Source organism: Cryptomeria japonica, chromosome 9 (assembly GCF_030272615.1).
Source record: "Cryptomeria japonica chromosome 9, Sugi_1.0, whole genome shotgun sequence".
Lineage (NCBI taxonomy): Eukaryota > Viridiplantae > Streptophyta > Pinopsida > Cupressales > Cupressaceae > Cryptomeria > Cryptomeria japonica.
Genome location: NC_081413.1, coordinates 721671833 through 721693148, shown reverse-complemented (window position 1 = coordinate 721693148; position 21316 = coordinate 721671833). Strand labels below are relative to the sequence as shown.

Here is a 21316-nt window from a genome sequence, read left to right as displayed (position 1 = left end):
TTATCAGCATTCTTGTTTGTTTCAGTTTGTATCTAATCATAATGGAAGCCCCTTTTGATAACTTAATAATTGGCCCAACTGCCCCTGCTGAATCCTCCTCCAGAATGACACAACTGTCCTATGATGTCTTTATAAATCATCATGGAGGGGATGTAAAAGACACGGTTGCTAGCAGTATCTATAATAAATTATATCCCACTGGACTGAGAGTGTTTTTGGACAAGTATGAGCTCAAGTTTGGGATTTTTTTCCCAGCAGCTTTAAAAGAAGCAATGTGTACTTCTTCAGTTCACATAGCCATTTTCTCTGAGAACTATGCACAATCCCCTTGGTGTTTGGCTGAGCTGGCATTTATACTGCAACTACCCAACATCATATTCATCCCCATTTTCTATCATGTTGAGCCCTCTGACTTAAGATGGACGAATGGAAAAGGGATTTATGCAGAAGCCTTCAACAACTATGAAATCAAGAACAGGTACACCTCCAATACTCTTCCTCTGCTTGTCTCCTGGATGCCCATTTGCCAGTATATACTAAGAAATATTTTATGATCAGATATTCTCAGTTATTATCATTTTCTTCTCTTTATCTGTCATATATAATAAAGTTTGTTCTGTTGTGCTTGCATGCTGCTCCACCTGAGCAGGTACTCAGAACAGCTTGAAAGCTGGAAGTGGGCACTCCATAGAGCTTCCCTTTTCAAAGGCCAGATCATTCCAAAGCAAGGGTAAGTACAAAATGGTCTTTCATTTAGCTTATCAAGTCTTTTTGCGTGTTTTTCTGGTGGCGGTTCTTTACGTTTTGTCTACTGTATGTATCAGCCTTAAGTTTGTTCCTTTTGAAATAATACATACAATTATCAATGCATAATTTTTAATATGATTATGTAAAAATAATTTAAGAATAATATTTTGGATTTCATAATTTCTTTCTAACATATTTGTCATAAGAAAAATTACGTAAAATATATTAAGAGATGTCTTTTTCAAGAAGCCTGTTCTATTTATATAATGCAGCAAGCCTGGGGTTTGTTCCTTAGTTAAAAACTTCAAACATTCACAGATTTTTCACAAATACATGCAAATTAAAAATTGGAGAACATTCAGATATGAAAATAGGAGACACATAGCGAGGAACACATTCTCCATTTCACAATATCTTGAAAATATTAAGAACACATTCTCCATTTCACAATATCTTGAAAATATTAAGATATAACATATCTACAGATAAGAAAGAGCCTGTTACTAAGTGAGGATTTCCCCCATCAAAAAGAATAACTCATTGAGAATTTCTACCCTTACTTCACTTTAAACTGTTCCATTTAATATTTTCAATTGCTCCGATGACCACCCTCTAATTGGACTCTAATTTCTAGAAACAGTATCCACTCAATTGCTTTTTCCCCAAAAGTCTAAGTGGTTAAAAATCACTTCCAAATTTAGTAAATATAGACTAATTATGCCTCTTAATCCTGAGAAATTGGTATGATTGTGTTTCCTCATTGTGAGGAGTTGGTTTGCAGCATTCTCTTCTTCTTTAGAATTTTGAACCTCCTTAGTTCAAAACATATTTACATGAAAGCAAAGTTCAACATATTAAAACATTAAGAATCTTAACAACCCAATTATTACAGTTTTTGGTGAACGTGGAAGCGGTTTTGATAAAAACAACAGTAATACACACAAAAATACAGAGGGGAAGAGACAAGAGAGAACCCATAAAAGGGCTCTAAGATTGTATTTCGAATACATTCAATTTATAGATCTATACATATTAAATGTTCTGGAAACTGTAGATTAGAGTTAGCTGTAGCAATAGTGGTGGGCAGGTGAAAGAAGCTTCTTGAATGCATGCACGTGAAAGATACGGATATCTAGAAGCTTCCCTTGGTCTGTACCGACACTTGATCCGCTACAATTAATTTACCTTCCAACATCCCCCCATAAATTAATTGTCTAATTGCTTTTGATATCCCCCCATAAACTCAAAAGGATTGGTTCTGGCCTTAAGCCTTTTAGGTACCCATTTACAACAAATTCCGTTTCCCCTAATCACTTTGGGTTTTCACAGTTTACCCTTAACCGATTCGCTACAAACTTCTCTTTTACAATAACTTTTGGGTTTTTAACCGGTTTACCCATAACCATTTGGGTTTTCCCCAACTGATACAATCACTTTGAATTTCATATTACTTTGGGTTTTTTTACCCAAACAAGTGGTTTTGTCTTACCACAAACCATCACAAGAGACTCAGCACTAACATGGTTCCAATGACCATCGTGATGGGGAAACTTTCATCACTTCAGAATTTTTTACTAAAATTATTGAGTCCATATAAAAGGCAAACCATCTACCGAGACACATAGGTAACTAGCCATTGTGCTCGCCAGTTCTATAGGAATGCTTTTCAGATACACGGTTCATCAATATATTAAACCAAACACTTTTTGGGTGTCGGGTACCATCGATCATGCACCCCTTACACAAACTTAGATAGAATACACACTTCTGTTTTACCTTAAAATATTTTTCCAAAAAGAAACAAACTTATCAACTATGCCCATTCACAAACAATACTATGGGGGATCACTACAATGCTACGTGACTTTCACATACTTGCCACACCTGTCCCACTTTTTACAATGACATAGCCTTAAGATTTAGAGACAAAAAATTTCTCACCACCGATCAAAACACTTTGCACATTATGCTATCACAACTAACTCCATCTAATATCTATAATACTAGATATTCACACAATTCGTTCATAAAAACCAAGCTCTATGTCTTAATTAGGACACAAATACACAAGCCTAAACAATTCACTACCATATTACAAAACCTTAAAAATTAAAGTTCACATAATTGACTGACCCCACACAACTGACTGGAGCGCTCACGGCTCCAAGCCTCTATTTCACCCTCTGTATCAGATCCCACTCTCTTCACCCATGTCTCAATAGTCTTTCACTTCGAAACACTTCAAACTTTCTGCAATCCAGCGATCTTTGTCTAGCGGCTTCTCAATCTTTCAACACTGGTATCTTCGATATACATTTCTACCACAAACGTTTCCCCTTGTTTTGGGTGGCACTATTCAACATGTCAAATTCACTGGCATTTCAACCGCAAAAACCAGAAAGACAGCTCAGACTTCACCAAATCAGGTGGTGCAAAACTCACTGGCATCTACACACAACACAAACACAACAGAATAAAGAGAAACCAAACATAGAATAACTCTGCAAACTGGAGCACACCCTATTATCACCTTCGGCTCTGATACCATGATAAAAACAACAGTAATACACACAGAAATACAGAGGGGAAGAGACAGGAGAGAACCCATAAAAGGGCTCTAAGATTGTATTTCGAATACATTCAATTTATAGACCTATACATATTAAATGTTCTGGAAACTGTAGATTAGAGTTAGCTGTAGCAATAATGGTGGGCAGGTGAAAGAAGCTTCTTGAATGCATGCACGTGAAAGATATGGATATCTAGAAGCTTCCCTTGGTCTGTATTGACACTTGATCAGCTACAATTAATTTACCTTCCAACAAGTTTTTTATCTCAAGATGCTACTGCATCAAACATCAAAGAAAGAGTTTGAAATAGATGTTAGAACTGTCTTAACTTGAAGAATCAAGCCACAATGTTCCCTTCCACCAAAGTAGATCTCTTCAAATCATCACATTTTCTCTTCTTTCACTTCCAACAACTTGTTGGAATAGAATTTCTCCTTTGCCAGTTGGACTTCTTCCTCTTTTCCTAGCTCCCTAAAGACGTAAGAGATTTCCCCATTGAAAATCATCATTTCTCTTTACACCACTTGTATCTCCTCCACATAAATCATTTTAAACAAAATTAATGTTGAGAGAATACAAATTTCCTATAAAGTGCTTCCTCCTCCATATCATGCCACTTGGGCATGCTTTCAAGTTCTTTAAAGAGGTATGTTTCTTGACTTCACATGATGTCCAAAAGTCAACCTCATTTTCTTTATTGTCCTCTTTTGTCGCTAAACAAACGTTTGTGTTTTTATTTCCTTTCTCAATCACCCTTGTTATTTCTTTAAAAAATGATGATATTCTACTCCTTTCCTACTAATGAGATTCTTTAGGCATACATCTAGTTGTTTTTGGAAAGTTTTGTTCTTTGAAAATATTAAATCTTCATCACATGTGGGGCTCCCAAAGATCTCCATCTCTATTGTAGCTTCCTTCACCCTTGTTCTTTCTTTAAGAAAATGATGAGGTTTTGCTCCTTTCTTATTAATGAGATTCTCTAGGCATACATCTAGTTGTTTTTGGCAAGTTGTGTTCTCTAAAAGTATTAAATCTTCATCACATATGGGGCTCCCAAAGATCTCCATTTGTGTTGTAGCTTCCTCTACAACGTGGATTGTTTCCATTGCCACAATGTTTTGGGCCTCCTCCTGTGATAGGTTGTGTTCCTTCTCATTACAGTCTTCCAACTCTTATCTTTCTACATTGTAATCTTCAATGCCTTCCCCTTCTTAGGGTAACATAGCTCAACAACTCCATCCCTCTGATATTCTTTATCATCATCCCATTCATCTACATCTGCTCCTTGTAACTCTTGGAAGATCTCATTCAAAGGTCTTTTATCCACTAATACTTTTGCCAACTCTGCAAGGAATTTTATCTTTCCCTATTTTAATAGTTCCACTCCTTGGCTAATCCTTGACCAAATGACCTCCCATTCTAAGAATGGCTCTTTCACATAGGGAATTTTTTTTCTACCATTATCATTTACCTTCTCATTCCTCTTCAACACCTTTATTACAAACTTCTTTGTCTTTGCTTGCTTACAATTGCATAACTTATTGTAATGTCCCCTTTTGTAAATGCTCTAGTTTCTCCCCAAAATCACATTTCCAAGCAAAGCAAGAAATGAAATAAAGTTAGAGATATCATTTACCAACTTGAATTGTTGAACAAGAGAGATTTTGGTTGAGGCCCTACAATTGTGTTAGATAATCATTGAAGCATAATTCATAAAATAGATCTTCCCTACTAAGATTGGGAACATTATGTTAATCAAAGCATAGGTCTTATGTACTGGGGACAAGAATATTATTTTAATCATATGGTATATCTAATTCATTAATGGAGTTCAACCATAGAGGGTTAGGATAAGGAGACATGATAGGATGCCCAAAGTAACCCTCTACCCTATGCCCAAGAGTGAATATACCATCCTTCTTGGCCTCATGTGGCCTTCCACTATCCACATGAGGGGGTGTACCTAGTGAGGTATCCTACGACCATTCCCCCTCATCATACCAACTTATTCACCTCCTTATGATTGGGACTCCTTAATCCAATAGTCAATCATGGTGGAGGCTTGTGGAGAAAAATACAAGAAGATGTCTGAAATGTATCCTTCCCTTCTAAGCCCAAGGGTGGGGCACTCCTTGCACCCCCTTGGCCTAATGTGACTATTAGTAACCACCATGAGATGGTGTGCTTAGAAGAGGACCTCAGAACTATTTTCCCTCCATATATTCCCTCACTATCCCTATTATGGTTGTTTAAACAGACATATGAAAAATTACACATTATTATCTATATTCCTTACATAAGATATCATATAGTAATAAAATATCATTAGGTTGCATACATATTGTTCATATGTGAGTATTTATATACATTAAATTACATTATGCCACCTACCACAAGTGTTACTACTTCATTTTGATGCCCTTATCCAATCAAGGTCTTTTATTTTTATATCCTTCTCTTATTGCTGAAAGGTTGTGTCTTTGTAGGCGGCCATCCTTTCTTCAAGAGTGGCGTCTCTTCTAAAATACATTGCAATTAGGCTCTGCCTTGTTCTGTTAATCATTTATAATAACCAATTCCTTAATCATATGGGTCGCTGTATACCGGTCTAGGTTTAGGAATCACTGCTCTACAATAATTAAATGCGCCTTATTTGTATCTTGCATGTTGCATCTCCGTTTGTCCTATGCCTCAGCTCTATATATATGCCTTTATTTTGGGTATAGTCAGCTTATGAGTCGGCCCTTATGTTATTGATTTTCTTTTTGTTTCAAACTACTTCCCTTCTTCAAGGCTAGATTGGTCCTCAACCATTTTTATCCCCTTTGTTTTTGTTCCCATAAGGGTCGAACAACTTCTATTTTTACTTATTTTCATCGAAGTCAAGGAGGTCGGCTAGATATAAGAAAATTGTGATGTCTTATAAATAAGACGATTTTATAATTAGTGATATGTATCAGATTTGAGGAGGTATCAGGGCAGGGGCATGATATTTATATTCCTCCAACAGCCACCGTAATTCTAACTCAAACTCTAATTATTGTATTTCCTTTTGTTGACCCTTTGTTAGCTTCTTCTGTTGGCTTTGTCTTACTCTTTCTTCCAACTTGATCATCCTCTTATTCACATCATGATATATCTCCATAATCATATTTTAGCCCCAAAAGAAAGCTGCAAATCTCCTCTTTCCTTTGAAAGAAAAATTTATTGACCATATATCAACATTTTATTACTATTCTTCAATCCTTCAAGAAATTAATACAATTATATAAGGCAATACCCACAAGTTAATGCCCCATATCTTCATGCATAACAAATAGTAGAGTGCACAATTGCAACTACTTAGCTTGACGAGCTTTACCACATTTTCCCTACCCACACTACCAATAAGCATCTACTTCTTACAACCTACACAAAACCAAACCTTCTCTCCTCCTATGTTTCTTCTGCTTCGTTCTTTTATAGGAACACATGAAATTGTAGAGGCTTCACTTGAACAATATCATCAACAAACATTATCTTCTTCCTAGAGGAAGATGTGAATGCAAACCTAAAAAAATGTTGTATTTCGACTGCAATGTGCATAATACTAAATCTATACTAACACAACATAACATCAATAGAAAAACTTACTATAGACTTGATATTAAAAGATCAGTCTAAGATGTAACACAGTGAATGTAAAATTTTCTAGCTGCACAGGGATAGATCTAGCTAAAAAATAGAAACAAAACTTGCAGAATGAAAACATAGCAAAAACACAGAACAAACACAGATCTGTTTATAAATGAAATTTTTATATTAAAATTACAATACAGTACTTGCATTAAATATAATTGATATCCGCAGAAATGGTGGTGAAGATTTTAGAGATCGTGAAGACTAACTTCTTGTTCACATTAGTTAGCTTATTGCAAATAGCGCATAGGGCATGCAATCAGAAGTTTTCCATAAGTCACAGGCTTAATGTAAGGAGGAGCATGCATCGGCAGTTATCTGTAAATCATGGAGAAAAGAACTGGAGATAAAGTTGCGCTAACACCCCCCCTTAAGTCTATAACTAAGGAGAAAAGCCTAGTGAAAAGGAAATAAAAGAGGAAAGAGGGAAAACCCAGTGGGAACAAAACCCCCCCTCAAAATAAACACTAACTCTGCATGACACTTAATATGCTACAATGTCTTGCAACCAAAAGTGGTCTTGCAGAAAGTGACTCTGATACCATGTAAAATTTTCTAGCTGCACAGGGATAGATCTAGCTTAAAAATAGAAACAAAACTTGCAGAATGAAAACAGTTATTTTCTAGAACTAGCGTTCATTTTTGCAAGTCTACTAGATTAGTCTTAAGTTGAATAGTTGTTATTTTCTAGAACGAGCGCTCGTTTTTACAAGTATACTAGATTACTCTAAGTTGTAGCAAATACACAGTGAATAGCTATTATTTTTTAGAACTAGCTCTCGTTTTCACAAGTCTCCTTTCCTCTACTAGAGAAGTAATGAAAGCTCCTACGTTAGATCCTATTATGACTCGGTAGCTGCTTACTTTTACTTTTTGTTTGTAGCAACAAATAATATGAATTGTAGACTTTTTATTTTTATATTGCAAGTTGCAACACACTTGAGTGGCAACTTTGAGCCTTAATATAGGCCAATACAACCAGCAAAACCAGGACCCAAACCTACGCACCTTCAATCTTCGTTTTCTCTCTTATGCATAGCCCATTACTGTTCCTTTCTCCTTATTTTTCCTTCTTCCCATTTGCAGCTTCTTATGCCATGTGATGCCACTCTTTCCAATCTTACGCCATACACATCAAAATCTTCTTTTTTTTGTCTTCTTCTCAACGCTTGGTAGGATTCAACAATAGTGGCGATGTCTTCTTCAGGTAGGATTTAACAATAGTGGCGATGTCTTCTTCAACTTAGCCTCACATTGTATTTCATAACACCTCTGCTGCCAAAGAATGACTGAGAACATACCTAAATGAAAATCTCTTATTTAAGATCTTCTTTGTGCTTTAATACCAAACTGATGTAACAGGTATGGGGTCTGCTCCTGAGTTAAAAGCATGAAACATTCAAAAACTTTTCACAAATGCATGTACACTAAAAATTGAAGAACATTCACATATAAAAATAGCAGACAGTCTCCATTTCATAATATCCACCCACCCCCCCCCTCAAAAAAAAAAAAATTCCAGATATAACATATTTGTTTGATAAGAAAGAGTTTGTACCTAAATTAGAATTCTCCTCATTAAAATATTAACTCACTAGAATTTCTATCCATACTTCCTTCTAAACTATTCTATTTAATATATCCAATTGCTCACACAAGTTAACAACCGCCCCCTAATTGGACTCTAATTTCTAGAAATATTATTCACTTGATTGTTTTTTCTCCAAAAGTTTGAGTGGTTAAAAACCATTTCTAAATTTAGCAAAGATATTCTAATTAATTGTGTCTCCTAACTTTGAAAAATTAGTCTAATTGTTCATCTCGATTGTGAGGAGTCGATTGTCATCATTACATGTCATATACATTTTAAAACAACATATTTTATGTCAATTTTCTAAAGATAGCTATGCTAGTGATAATTATTGAATGTGATCTTATGTTGATGACACCGACTACTTCATCAATATAAATCTAGGGATTGCATTGATTTATCTCTATCTCTAAATGGATGGTGAATGTATTACATTTATATATCATTTTTTTTTTTGAAATAACATCTTTTATATCAATTTTCAAAGATAGCTACACCAGTGGTAAGCTATAAAATGTGATCTTATGATTGATGACACTTACTCTACTTCATTAACATGAATCTAAGAATTGCATCGAGCCATCTCTATCTATAAATGGATGATGATATGACTTAATTGATGGTTTATACCTCCTCTAGCCCAGCTATCCTATCCAAGATAAATAGGGCACATCAATGGCACTAGCCTTAATGGATTCTCCTAACCCACATTGGCCTTCTTGAACCCTATATAGAACACTCAACACGTTTCTCCTATATGTCTACTACTTTATTGTACCTTCCTCAGACCAATCTAGTGCTCTGTACATGCAATCTTAGCTCTCTACAATGAATTTGCACTTTATGCATTTTGAAATTTGCCATTTTTAGGCAATTTACTTTTAGGTCATGTATTCTTTCTTTTGTAGAGAAAAGAAGCATGGTAAAACTATCCAAAAGGAGAAATGCATATACTTCCAAAATTACAGGGCAACAAAATAGAATATGTGATATTAAACTTGGGAAATCCTTTTTGAATAAACAATTTAAAATTCTTTTCCATGGTATAAAATTTGATTGTTAACCCATATAATAAGAAATTCTTACTTCACATTTAAAGAGGTGCCAATATTTATAGGTACATCAAAAACATTTTTACACATCACATAAATCATTACTAAAAGTAGGCATATATTATGGGTAAAAGAAAAAAATCCAAAATAAAACCAATTTTTTTAAAAAATTATGTGTTTAATTTTTATTAAAAAAATATTTCTACACTTCTTACTTGTGCTTTTCATCAACAAATAATTATTTTTCACTCATTCACCGCTATAGAATTTTCCTACTTCTTTCCTCTATGTTAATATGCTAGATACAACTTCATCTTTTTGACATCACACCATTACCATTAGCCTTTTCAAGCATATTTGCATTAAGCCAACTTTATTTATTTTCCTTATTTCTACGTGTCTCAATTTATGACAAATCCCGAGCCTTAGCCTATGAAGCATTCAAACGCCAATTTATTTTTAGTAGCACTTTTCTTTGTTTCAATTGTATGTATTAACAATCTCTTCCCTTCTAAACATTGCGGACAACCCAAAATAGACCCTACAAAATGATTTTGATGACTAAGAGTTGTCCAACCTACTACTATTATATAAACAATAAGTGCATACCATATTACATACTTTTGATGCTCTAAGAACTATCTTGACTACTTCAACTTTTGATCTACATAATAGCTTTTACTTATCTAATATTTTTGTTACCTCCTCACCTAAAATAAAAAAACATGTCATATGATGTATTCATAAATCATTGTCAATAAGATGTCAAACATATGATGGCTAGAATTATATACAATTTCCTAGATTGCATGTGTGTTTTTGAATGAATATGTGTTCAAGTTTGGCAATTTATTGCTAAGAGATTTACAAGAAGCCATGTCTACTTCAATTAATTTTAGAGCACTATGCACATTCCACTTGGTGTTTGGTGGGACTAGTATTTATGGTGAAAACTTGCACCACAAATGTTGAGCCTTTGGACTTAAGGTAGGTTATTGGAGAAAAGGAATATATGTAGAAGCCTTCTCTAAGCATGAAAAGGAGGATATGTACAATGTAGAAGTGCTTTAGTTGTGAAAATAAGCACTTCAAGAAGTTTCATGTTGTATCAAGGTAACATCATTAAGAATAGTAAGTGCCTTAATTCTCTTCTTCCCATTGGAGGTTAAATGATACCCCATTACACATTTTTTTATTGTAAAATGTTTTTTTTTTAATTCATTCACTTACAAGTTTAATGTATAATTTGACAATTTAAAGATAATTTTTTTTTTAAATGATAAAATATTTTCTTTAAATTTGAAGTTAAATACTATACTTAAAATTTAAAAGTTATGTTTGAAAATTTTATACTAATATTAACAAGCAATTATAATGGCATGTTTTATTTTTATGTGCCTAGAGTATTATGGAATCTCATTTTTTTTGAGTTAAATAAAGACACGTAGTATAAATATAAAGGAGATGACGTAATAAACAATCTACATTCTTAAAGAGTTATGGAGACGATTTTTTTTCTAAATATTTTTCTTTGAATTTCTTCTGTCAACCTTCATTCAAAAATTTTAAGCGAATTTAATAAATTGTGGTTAATCTTTTTTTTTTCAATAAATTAGCATATATTTCTTCTAGTCTCATTAACCTATTTTGATTATTTGTAAACATTAATTACATTGTCAAGTATTATTCTACATAAATAAAAAGAAAAATACATTCAATATATACTAAAACAATTAAAACTATAATATTAAAAATATTGGCCAACATAATTAAATGGTAACATATAAGTATACAATCATGTTAAAGCATGGAGTCTCATATTGTGATCATGTACATAAAAACCTTTTATCTTTGACAATCATTTACACATGAAATAATTAATATTTAATATTAAAACATATCCATGCATACACATAAAAATAGTTGATGGAGTTTTACGAGATGAGTTTTTTCCTTGGCCCATAAATTTTTATTAAGAGAATAAGAGATGAAGTAGATGCAGTTGGGGCTATGTTGTGGTGTCCCTTGCTTTGTTTAGGAGGCTTAGGTGCATGGGAACCACTTTTCTACTCTCTAGAACTGATTGGTGGCGTCCCTTGCTTTGTTTAGGAGACATGCATGCATGGGAGAGCCACTTTTCTACTATCTAGAACTCATTGGTTGTCTCCCACATGTTATAGAGAAGCTAACACAAAACTTTGGATGCAACCCTATGTAACGGTGAAAAATTAGGGTTTCCACCACAAGAAGGATGAAAACCACGAATTTTTTCCTAGGGACCAATTACATTCAAAAGAGGGTTGGAATCCAATAGATATAGTCACAAACCAACAAGGATTTAGAGTTCATACTAATTGGATTGAATTAGGGAACCTCTCTTTTGTGGGTTGAATTGCTGAATTAAGACAAAGTGCTGGAAATAGAGGTAAAACATGAAAATAGTGAGCTACAAATGTGAGATTGAGCTCGGCACTTGGAATTGAGCCATGTAAGCCAAGTCAGATTTGATCCCTGAAAGAACTCCTGAAATGTTTGGAAAATGGTGGTGATTGCCATGGTCCTCTGCACTTTTTATGCACCAAAGGGGGATTGATTTGCCTCTGTGAACAAAACTTATTATGAAGATCACAACTCTTTACCTACTTCCTACACACAGAAAGAAGGGAAAATAGGTTGGAAATAGGGGTTTTCCTTAGTCAAACCTTAGTTGAGGAATTGACCTTGAATGAAATATTGCAAATACTTATATAAAACAATGGAAAGATATACCTCAAATCTGCAATCACTGATAATGATGCTTTGCTTCTTGAATGTAATCACATATGTTATATGAAATAGCACGAACATGACAAAACCCTAATCACACACACATGCTTACATAGGAATGATGTAAAGTTGCTCCACAATGGCTAGATGAAGACTATGTAGCCTTGAAGACCTCTAAAAATGCTTGATTGCTTGTGCTCCCCCCAAATTCACCATATCCAAAATGGGAGGGGAAGACCTCCTTATGTACTTGCCCATTATTAAACATGTTAATTTTCCGACATAGGCCAACACAGAGCAAGTTTTGCCGCTCAATTTTGAGATGGAGCAATGGGTTTGAAATTGGGCCCATTTGAGGAGGACCATGGCGCTCAATTTTGAGATGGAGCAATGGGTTAGAAATTGGGCCCATTTGAGGAGGACCATGGCGTGGTGCCATGGTCCTAGTGTCCTGGACCGAGGCGCCACGCCCTAGTCCTACCCCAATTTAGGGCTAGGATCAATGGGCAATGTGATGCATAATATGAAATAATTAGCACCTAATTGCAACTTTTATAATTTTTCTCCACTTATTCCACATGCTAAATATTCCACATTGTTGCATCACTATAATCCAACACATTGACCATCTCACACTTTGTTTCTATCTATTCAATCATCTTGATATTAAATTGTACTCTCCAACATATTAGCTTTTTATTTTTCTACATGTATTGCTTCCCTAATGATGCAAGTGCTAGTGTATAAAAATATAATTCAAACTTAAAATAAAATAAAATAACTCTTATAAAAAAAAATAGATATATTTAATATGTTTATATTCATATTTAGTACATTTTTCAAAATAAAATTAAAACAAAAGAATTAATAAAATAATGATTGATGTTTATTTGAGAAATAAAATTAAAATTGCACATAACTCTTCAAATAAAAATAAAAAAAAATTACTTTATGGATTTAATCTTTTTAATCATTTGTGTTTTATTTTTTATTTACATCGTAATAAATTTATTTATATTGATTTTAAAATTGATATTTAGATAGTGTTAAATTCAAATCTTCTATTTTATTAAAACATAAAAATAAAAAATAAATTAAATTTACAACATTTTTTTAAAATATTAATGAGAAGTGACTAAAGTATATATGTTTATTTAAAATTGACAATAATCTTTTCAAATGGTGTTCCGTATGGTCATTGTTCAGTGACGAGGAGGCGGCGGTGACGGAAGTGGTGAATCGTTTATTAACAGAATTGAAGAAGGTGCGAATAGATGTTGCCAAGCATCCCGTGGGTTTGGATGAAGCGGAACAAGACTTTAACAAGAAGATAATTGCACTTCAATCTGCTGCTGGGCCAATGCCAATTCAAATGGTGGGCATCTGGGGAATGGGTGGTGCCGGCAAAACCACCCTTGCTAAGCATCTCTTTAACAAGAAATGCCCGTCCATCGGTCGCTCAAGCTCAAGTTTTCTTTCCGATGTTCGGGAAGCTGCAAAGAACAACCGATTGCATAAGAAACAAAAAAAGCTTTTGAAGGACCTTGGCGTCAAAGATGAAGATTTTGACAATGTAGACGAAGGCAAACAGATTCTAAGAAACCGTTTGGGATCTGTTCCCGTGTTTATCGTTTTAGATGACGTGGATCACACAGACCAACTAGATGCTCTGCTGCCACCAAGGGAGAGCCTTGGCCAGGGCAGTCTGATTATTGTTACCACACGCGAGAAGCGTGTTCTTAAAGCGTGTTCTGCTGTATATAAAATCAGAGCTCTGAATGCCACTCACGCCCAGCAGCTTTTCTGTTGGCATGCATTCGGACAACCCTCTCCATTGTTGGGATTTGAGGATCTTTCTGAAATGTTCATAGATGCTTGCCATGGTCTTCCCTTGTCACTCAAGGTCTTAGGGGGTCTGCTCTATGGGGAGTCTGACAAGAACTATTGGCAGTCTCAATTCGACAAATTGTCCAGAATAGTGCCAGAAGATATCAAATCGACGCTCAGAATAAGCTATGATACTCTGGATGATGAAGAGAAAGAGATGTTTCTGGATGTAGCATGTTTCTTCATTGGATGGGGAAGCAGTAGGGCCATTGCAGTATGGGACGGATCAGAGTGGAATGGGCTGCACGGTTGGCAAAGGCTCGTGAATAAATGTCTTGTTGAGCTAGACGAGGAGAATCTCATCAGAATGCATGATCATTTGAGAGATTTGGGGAGGGAGATTGCCAATAAACGATCACCCTATCGTCTTTGGTCTAAAAGCCAGATTATCGAGATTCAGCCTCAACAGGTGAAATTAGTGCTTTCTTTCATAGCTTTATTAACCATGGCATGGGAACAAATTCCTACCTGAGCTTGCCTTCTAAATTTTAAACATATTTCTATTGCATTAAAATATTTCTTACTTCTACATGGGAACAAGCTCCTCTCTCAGCCTGCCTTCTAATCAGTATTTCTTATTTTTATTTTTGACAGGAAGCAGTACGAGTCCGAGGAATGGCCTATGCATTTGGTGAGAATTGCAATTACCACCTCGGGCAAGGAAAGGTCATAATAAAAACAAACCAAGGAGAGCGTAGCCTTCAGCCCGGCTCGCTTGGATTAAAGATTTTTATTGGTGAGGGAGATTTTATTAATGAGAAATATAGCAAATTAGCAAAAGAACTCGTCTGTCTTGGCTGGAGTGGCTTTCAGCACAAAAGTCTTCCATCCTGGCTTTCGTTGAAAAATTTAAGAATTTTAGCCCTATCTTCTTCTACGAAATTAGAAGGTTTGTGGAAGCGTGATGCGGATGTAAGTATCTTGCTTTATGATACTTTAAAATACTGTTCAAAGTAAATATTTTTTAAATTTATGCCGTGTATGTTTTAATCGTATCGAAAATTGGCTGCAGGTTCCTTCGGCTTTAAAAGAGTTAGTTATTAATGATGCCGACAATTTGAAGAAGATCGAAAGTTTAAGAGGACTTAGATCACTGGAGCAGCTGGAGATACGCTATTCTCCAAGATTAGATGGGCTTCCAAGTCTTGCAGAATTAACTTCTTTGAAGAAGTTTGTATTGTTTAGCTGCGGCGAACTGGAGATGTTAGAAGGTTTAGAAAGCTTGAGATCATTGGAGACACTCGAGATAGATGGGTGTAAATTATTGAACACCCTTCCAAATCTTGGAGAGTTAACTTTTCTGCAAAAAATTGAATTGAATAATTGCAAAAAATTGAAGAGGATAGAAAGTTTAAAAAGTCTTAGATCACTAGAGGGGCTCGAGATATGTGACTGTCCAGAATTAGATGGGCTGCCAAGTCTTGGAGAATTAACTTCTCTAAAGAAGTTTGAATTGATAGAGTGCCACAAATTGGAGAAACTAAAAGGTTTAGAAAGCTTGAAATCATTGGAAACACTCAAGATAAATAATTGCAAAGGGTTGAACACCCTTCCAAATCTTACAGAGTTAACTTATCTGAAAAAAATTGAATTGAGATGCTACGAAAAATTGAAGAATATAGAAAGTATAAAAAGTCTCAGATCATTAGAGGAGTTGGAGATATGTTACTGTCCAGAATTAGATGGGCTTCCAAGTTTTGCAGAATTAACTTCTCTAAAGAAGTTTGAATTGATATTGTGCCACAAATTGGAGAAGATAGAAGGCTTTGGAAGGCTGAAATCATTGGAGACACTTCGGATAGATCGCTGCATAGAATTGAACACCCTTCCAAGTCTTGCAGAATTAACTTCTCTAAAGAAGTTTGAATTGACAGGGTGCCACAAATTGGAGAAGATAGAAGGCTTTGGAAGGCTGAAATCATTGGAGACACTCCAGATAGATGGCTGCACAGAATTGAACACCCTTCCAAGTCTTGCAGAATTAACTTCTCTAAAGAAGTTTGAATTGACAGGGTGCCACAAATTGGAGAAGATAGAAGGCTTTGGAAGGCTGAAATCATTGTGGAAACTCCGGATAGATGGCTGCACAGAATTGAACACCCTTCCAAGTCTTGCAGAATTAACTTCTCTAAAGAAGTTTGAATTGACAGGGTGCCACAAATTGGAGAAGATAGAAGGCTTTGGAAGGCTGAAATCATTGTGGAAACTCCGGATAGATGGGTGCACAGAATTGAACACCCTTCCAAGTCTTGCAGAATTAACTTCTCTAAAGAAGTTTGAATTGACAGGGTGCCACAAATTGGAGAAGATAGAAGGCTTTGGAAGGCTGAAATCACTGTGGAAACTCCAGATAGATGGGTGCACAGAATTGAACACCCTTCCAAGTCTTGCAGAATTAACTTCTCTAAAGGAGTTTGAATTGAAAGGGTGCCACAAATTGGAGAAGATAGAAGGCTTTGGAAGGCTGAAATCATTGTGGACACTCCAGATAGATGGGTGCACAGAATTGAACACCCTTCCAAGTCTTGCAGAATTAACTTCTCTAAAGGTGTTTGAATTGACAGGGTGCCACAAATTGGAGAAGATAGAAGGCTTTGGAAGGCTGAAATCATTGTGGAAACTCCAGATAGATGGGTGCACAAAATTGAACACCCTTCCAAGTCTTGCAGAATTAACTTCTCTAGAGATGTTTGAATTGACAGGGTGCCACAAATTGGAGAAGATAGAAGGCTTTGCAAGGCTGAAATCATTGGGGAAACTCCAGATAGATGGCTGCACAGAATTGAACACCCTTCCAAGTCTTGCAGAATTAACTTCTCTAGAGATGTTTGAATTGACAGGGTGCCACAAATTGGAGAAGATAGAAGGCTTTGCAAGGCTGAAATCATTGCGGAAACTCCAGATAGATGGCTGCACAGAATTGAACACCCTTCCAAGTCTTGCAGAATTAACTTCTCTAGAGATGTTTGAATTGACAGGGTGCCACAAATTGGAGAAGATAGAAGGCTTTGCAAGGCTGAAATCATTGCGGAAACTCCAGATAGATGGCTGCACAGAATTGAACACCCTTCCAAGTCTTGCAGAATTAACTTCTCTAGAGATGTTTGAATTGACAGGGTGCCACAAATTGGAGAAGATAGAAGGCTTTGCAAGGCTGAAATCATTGCGGAAACTCCAGATAGATGGCTGCACAGAATTGAACACCCTTCCAAGTCTTGCAGAATTAACTTCTCTAGAGATGTTTGAATTGACAGGGTGCCACAAATTGGAGAAGATAGAAGGCTTTGCAAGGCTGAAATCATTGCGGAAACTCCAGATAGATGGGTGCACAGAATTGAACACCCTTCCAAGTCTTGCAGAATTAACTTCTCTAGAGATGTTTGAATTGACAGGGCGCCACAAATTGGAGAAGATAGAAGGCTTTGCAAGGCTGAAATCATTGCGGAAACTCCAGATAGATGGCTGCACAGAATTGAACACCCTTCCAAGTCTGGCAGAATTAACTTCTCTAGAGAAGTTTGAATTGACAGGGTGCCACAAATTGGAGAAGATAGAAGGCTTTGGAAGGCTGAAATCATTGGAGACACTCCACATAAATGGCTGCACAGAATTGAACACCCTTCCAAGTCTTGCAGAATTAACTTCTCTAGAGATGTTTGAATTGACAGGGTGCGACAAATTGGAAAAGATAGAAGGCTTTGGAAGGCTGAAATCATTGGAGACACTCCAGATAGATGGCTGCACAGAATTGAACACCCTTCCAAGTCTTGCAGAATTAACTTCTCTATACAAGTTTGAATTGACAGGGTGCCACAAATTGGAGAAGATAGAAGGCTTTGGAAGGCTGAAATCATTGGAGACACTCCAGATAGATGACTGCACAGAATTGAACACCCTTCCAAGTCTTGCAGAATTAACTTCTCTATACAAGTTTGAATTGATAGGGTGCCACAAATTGGAGAAGATAGAAGGCTTAGAAAAATTAACTTCTCTATACAAGTTCAAATTGATAGGGTGCCACAAATTGGAGAAGATAGAAGGCTTAGAAAGTCTGAAATCATTGTACACACTCAAGATAGATGACTGTCCAATTGTAAAATTAACTTTCCCTGAAGATATTAAATTGGATAATCTGGAAGTACACGCCTGCTTGAAGGCGCCGTTGAGAGTCAACTTGGAGCAGCGTGAGGGATTGAAGTCGCTGGTAGTCGCAGCAAACGACATATCAGTTGTAGAACCATTCATCAGTAAAATACAGGTAATAAAAAATAGTTTTATTAAAAATATAAAAAGTCTATTTATTATTTAAGGCATCTGATTTTGTGCTGCCTGTGTCCTTTACAAATAATGTGCAGACACCGCCAAGAGCATTGATAAAATGCACCAGGTCAGTGATTGACGCGGGCTCGCTGAAAAACTTCTTAACCTCTTTTCCTCTGAAAAACATGGTCGAATTTGGATCATTCGGAGGCTTAAAATTCAGCAGGCCGGAGACTTCCGAAAATGCCAATGCCATTCTGATATGTTTTACTATAGATGATGTTTGTCCCACCTTAAACTTCCATATAGTTACAAACGGAGGCAATGAGTTTTACACAGAATTGACTAGTGGAAAATGGGTATGGATGGGCGTGTTCCGGGAAGGTTCAGATTGGCTTCAGTCAAAACGACACGAAATTTGGGCATCGAGCGAGGAGAAAGATGTGAAAATAAAAGAGGGGTGGGTAGTGATGGGCGAAGAGGGGAGCATAGTAAGGGCTTTCCATCATCTTTCCCAAAGGTAACGAGTGCTTTAATATTTTATTTTATTACGGTCCTATATATTTATGATGGTGTAATAGGAAGAAATCTAAGTTAAAAAGGATAGATGTAATAAGGGAACAATTCAATTTAGTAGGTTCTAAATCAGTTGGAGAGGGATAAATTAAGGCAATGAATAAAAAATATAACTAATTTATAGAGTATTTTTTATAGTTTTTATAAAATAATTATAGAGAAATAAGAAAAATATAATTAATTTATATTCATGTGATGTATCTATTATTTTTAAATAATATTAGTGTTATATAAATATTTTACTTAATAGAAAATTGAGTTATTTTGATGTTGCTTATATTTAATTATTAATATTATAATTTAATTTTTTAAATATATTTATTATTATTATTTAATTATTAAATCTAAGAAATTGTTATAAATTAATAAAAGCACTTAAAAATATTATTAAATAATCCATAAACATTTATATAATTTAGAATGCCATTAAATAATCCATTCATACATACATACATACATATACACATATATATGAATCAGACATTGCAAAAATATTTAAGCTACTTTACACTTTTGAAAGGTATACGATATTGTGGGATAGTATTGAAATTAAAATTTAAACATCATATTTAATTTTATTTTTTTGACAGCTAATCTTGGATGTCAACTCAAATACTTTGAGGTGGGAGTAGTTTCATTCTTCTATTCAGTTCAGCATGTGTGCATCCTTCCTCCCTCAGGTTGTGGGTCTTCACTTTTCTTTTTGAATGTCTACTCATCCTTGCACTATGCAGTATTCTTGTGACTATTTTTCTACAAGATGTCTTTCAATTCAACAAGCATCCACATTGACTATAGTAATATGTGTTGTTTTTTCCTTGGAACATTGATCCAGGATCCAAAAGACAATCTCAAAATCAGACGATATATGGCCAGTCAAAGTTTATTTGAAAAAAAAGGGTTGAGCAGGTGCAAATGTTGATATCAGCATGGCATTGCAAGTTCAAGTTTCATTGATGTGGCATGCACAGTTGGCATGTTGATGTGGGGTAGATTTATTTTGTTTAGTACTGTTGGTGGCAAATCCTTTAAAAAGTGATCGAGCGTTTTGAATCCCCGACCTCTCAATTTGTTTTTATTTAAATTTTGAGATGAGCCGTGAAAGAAGGAGCTCGGGATCCCTCGCATTATATCTTCTAAAACTTAATTTAGCCAACCCGATTTGTTTTAAAAGATAGGGAGCTCAAATTAAGGATAGCCTAGGGAAATATAAAGCCCATTTACAAAAAAAGGATTTTAATTAGACTAAGGGCATAGTTTAGGGGATTTGAAAATATTATTGTTTTACCCTTTAGTTAGAATATGAAAGTGTATATAAGGGAGAGTTTTTGGCTTGTAAAAACAATTAATTTCATTTGAGAGGAATTAGAATTCTCTAGAGTTGGAGAATAAGAATCTTGAAGATTTTTGTAAGCACAAAGAGATTTGTCAAATTGTAATACTCTTCAATGTAATTGGGTTAAGATGCAATTGAAGCATAACCTGAGAAGGAGAGTACGTGAGTGTCTTTAGGTGCAAGAGGAGATTGTGAGAGAAATTGTAATGCGGGTATGAAGCTTGTGTGATGTAAAAAGATATTTTAAGCTTGGCGTCATTAATAAAGCGGTCCTACATTGAGAAGTGGACCCGGAGATGTAGCTCATATTATTGAGCGAACTCCGTTATCAAGCTTGTGATCTCTCTTCTTCTCTTATTCTTTTCAAAATTGATCCATTCTTTGAGTTTTAATTACAAAATTGAAGTAATTAGTTAATGTCATAGAGTTGTAACTAATTAAGTGAACCTAACTCTATAAATTCAATGGTTGAAGAACATAGCCACACATTTCTGTTTGCAATCCAGAAAATCTATAATTTGAATTAAGTACAATTTAATTAGTAAGCATTAATTACATATCAAACATGCCCATATGAAATCTATACATGTTATGTGCATTTTTCTTTGGTCCAGGATGAGCCTATTGGATGAGTAGGTAGAAGTTGAATTCTTTTGGAAACAACCTAAAGCACATCCTAGAGAGGGCTTCACTAAAGGTTTGAAGTCTTATTTTCATTAATAGAAGGGTTATCCCTAATAATTAATATAAATATTATTCAATTTATAATGACTATTTTTAAATATCCCCTAGTGCCTATGATTGCAAGGCCCTCAAATATTGATCAACAACAAGGCTTGAATTAAATATTCAA

General features: G+C 35.2%; 1 protein-coding gene across 3 annotated transcripts; it reads left to right on the top strand.

The window, feature by feature from the left end:
- The first annotated feature begins 6 nt into the window (after window positions 1-6).
- LOC131858074 (disease resistance protein RPV1-like) lies at window positions 7-20795 on the top strand. Of its 3 annotated transcripts, XR_009358875.1 has the most exons (8): window positions 7-478; window positions 650-730; window positions 13611-14700; window positions 14886-15203; window positions 15304-18549; window positions 18647-19071; window positions 19718-19807; window positions 19963-20795. XR_009358875.1 is itself a non-coding variant. In XM_059211013.1 (7 exons), exons 1-7 carry the CDS (start codon window positions 42-44, stop codon window positions 20030-20032), a joined length of 5667 nt encoding a protein of 1888 aa, XP_059066996.1. In that variant the 5' UTR covers window positions 7-41; the 3' UTR covers window positions 20033-20795. The 3 variants fall into 3 exon arrangements, 2 of the variants coding, with proteins under 2 accessions (XP_059066996.1, XP_059066997.1); XM_059211013.1 differs by lacking the exon at window positions 19718-19807; XM_059211014.1 differs by having other exon boundaries at window positions 19718-20795.
- Window positions 20796-21316: the final 521 nt, after the last annotated feature.

Bases quoted from the DNA above. Each gene is read 5' to 3' on its own strand.
- LOC131858074 (XM_059211013.1), top strand. From the start codon at position 42: ATGGAAGCCCCTTTTGATAACTTAATAATTGGCCCAACTGCCCCTGCT. The intron at 15,204-15,303 runs GTAAGTATCTTG...AATTGGCTGCAG, and splicing joins TGTGGAAGCGTGATGCGGAT to GTTCCTTCGGCTTTAAAAGA. The intron at 19,072-19,962 runs GTAACGAGTGCT...ACATTGATCCAG, and splicing joins TTCCATCATCTTTCCCAAAG to GATCCAAAAGACAATCTCAA.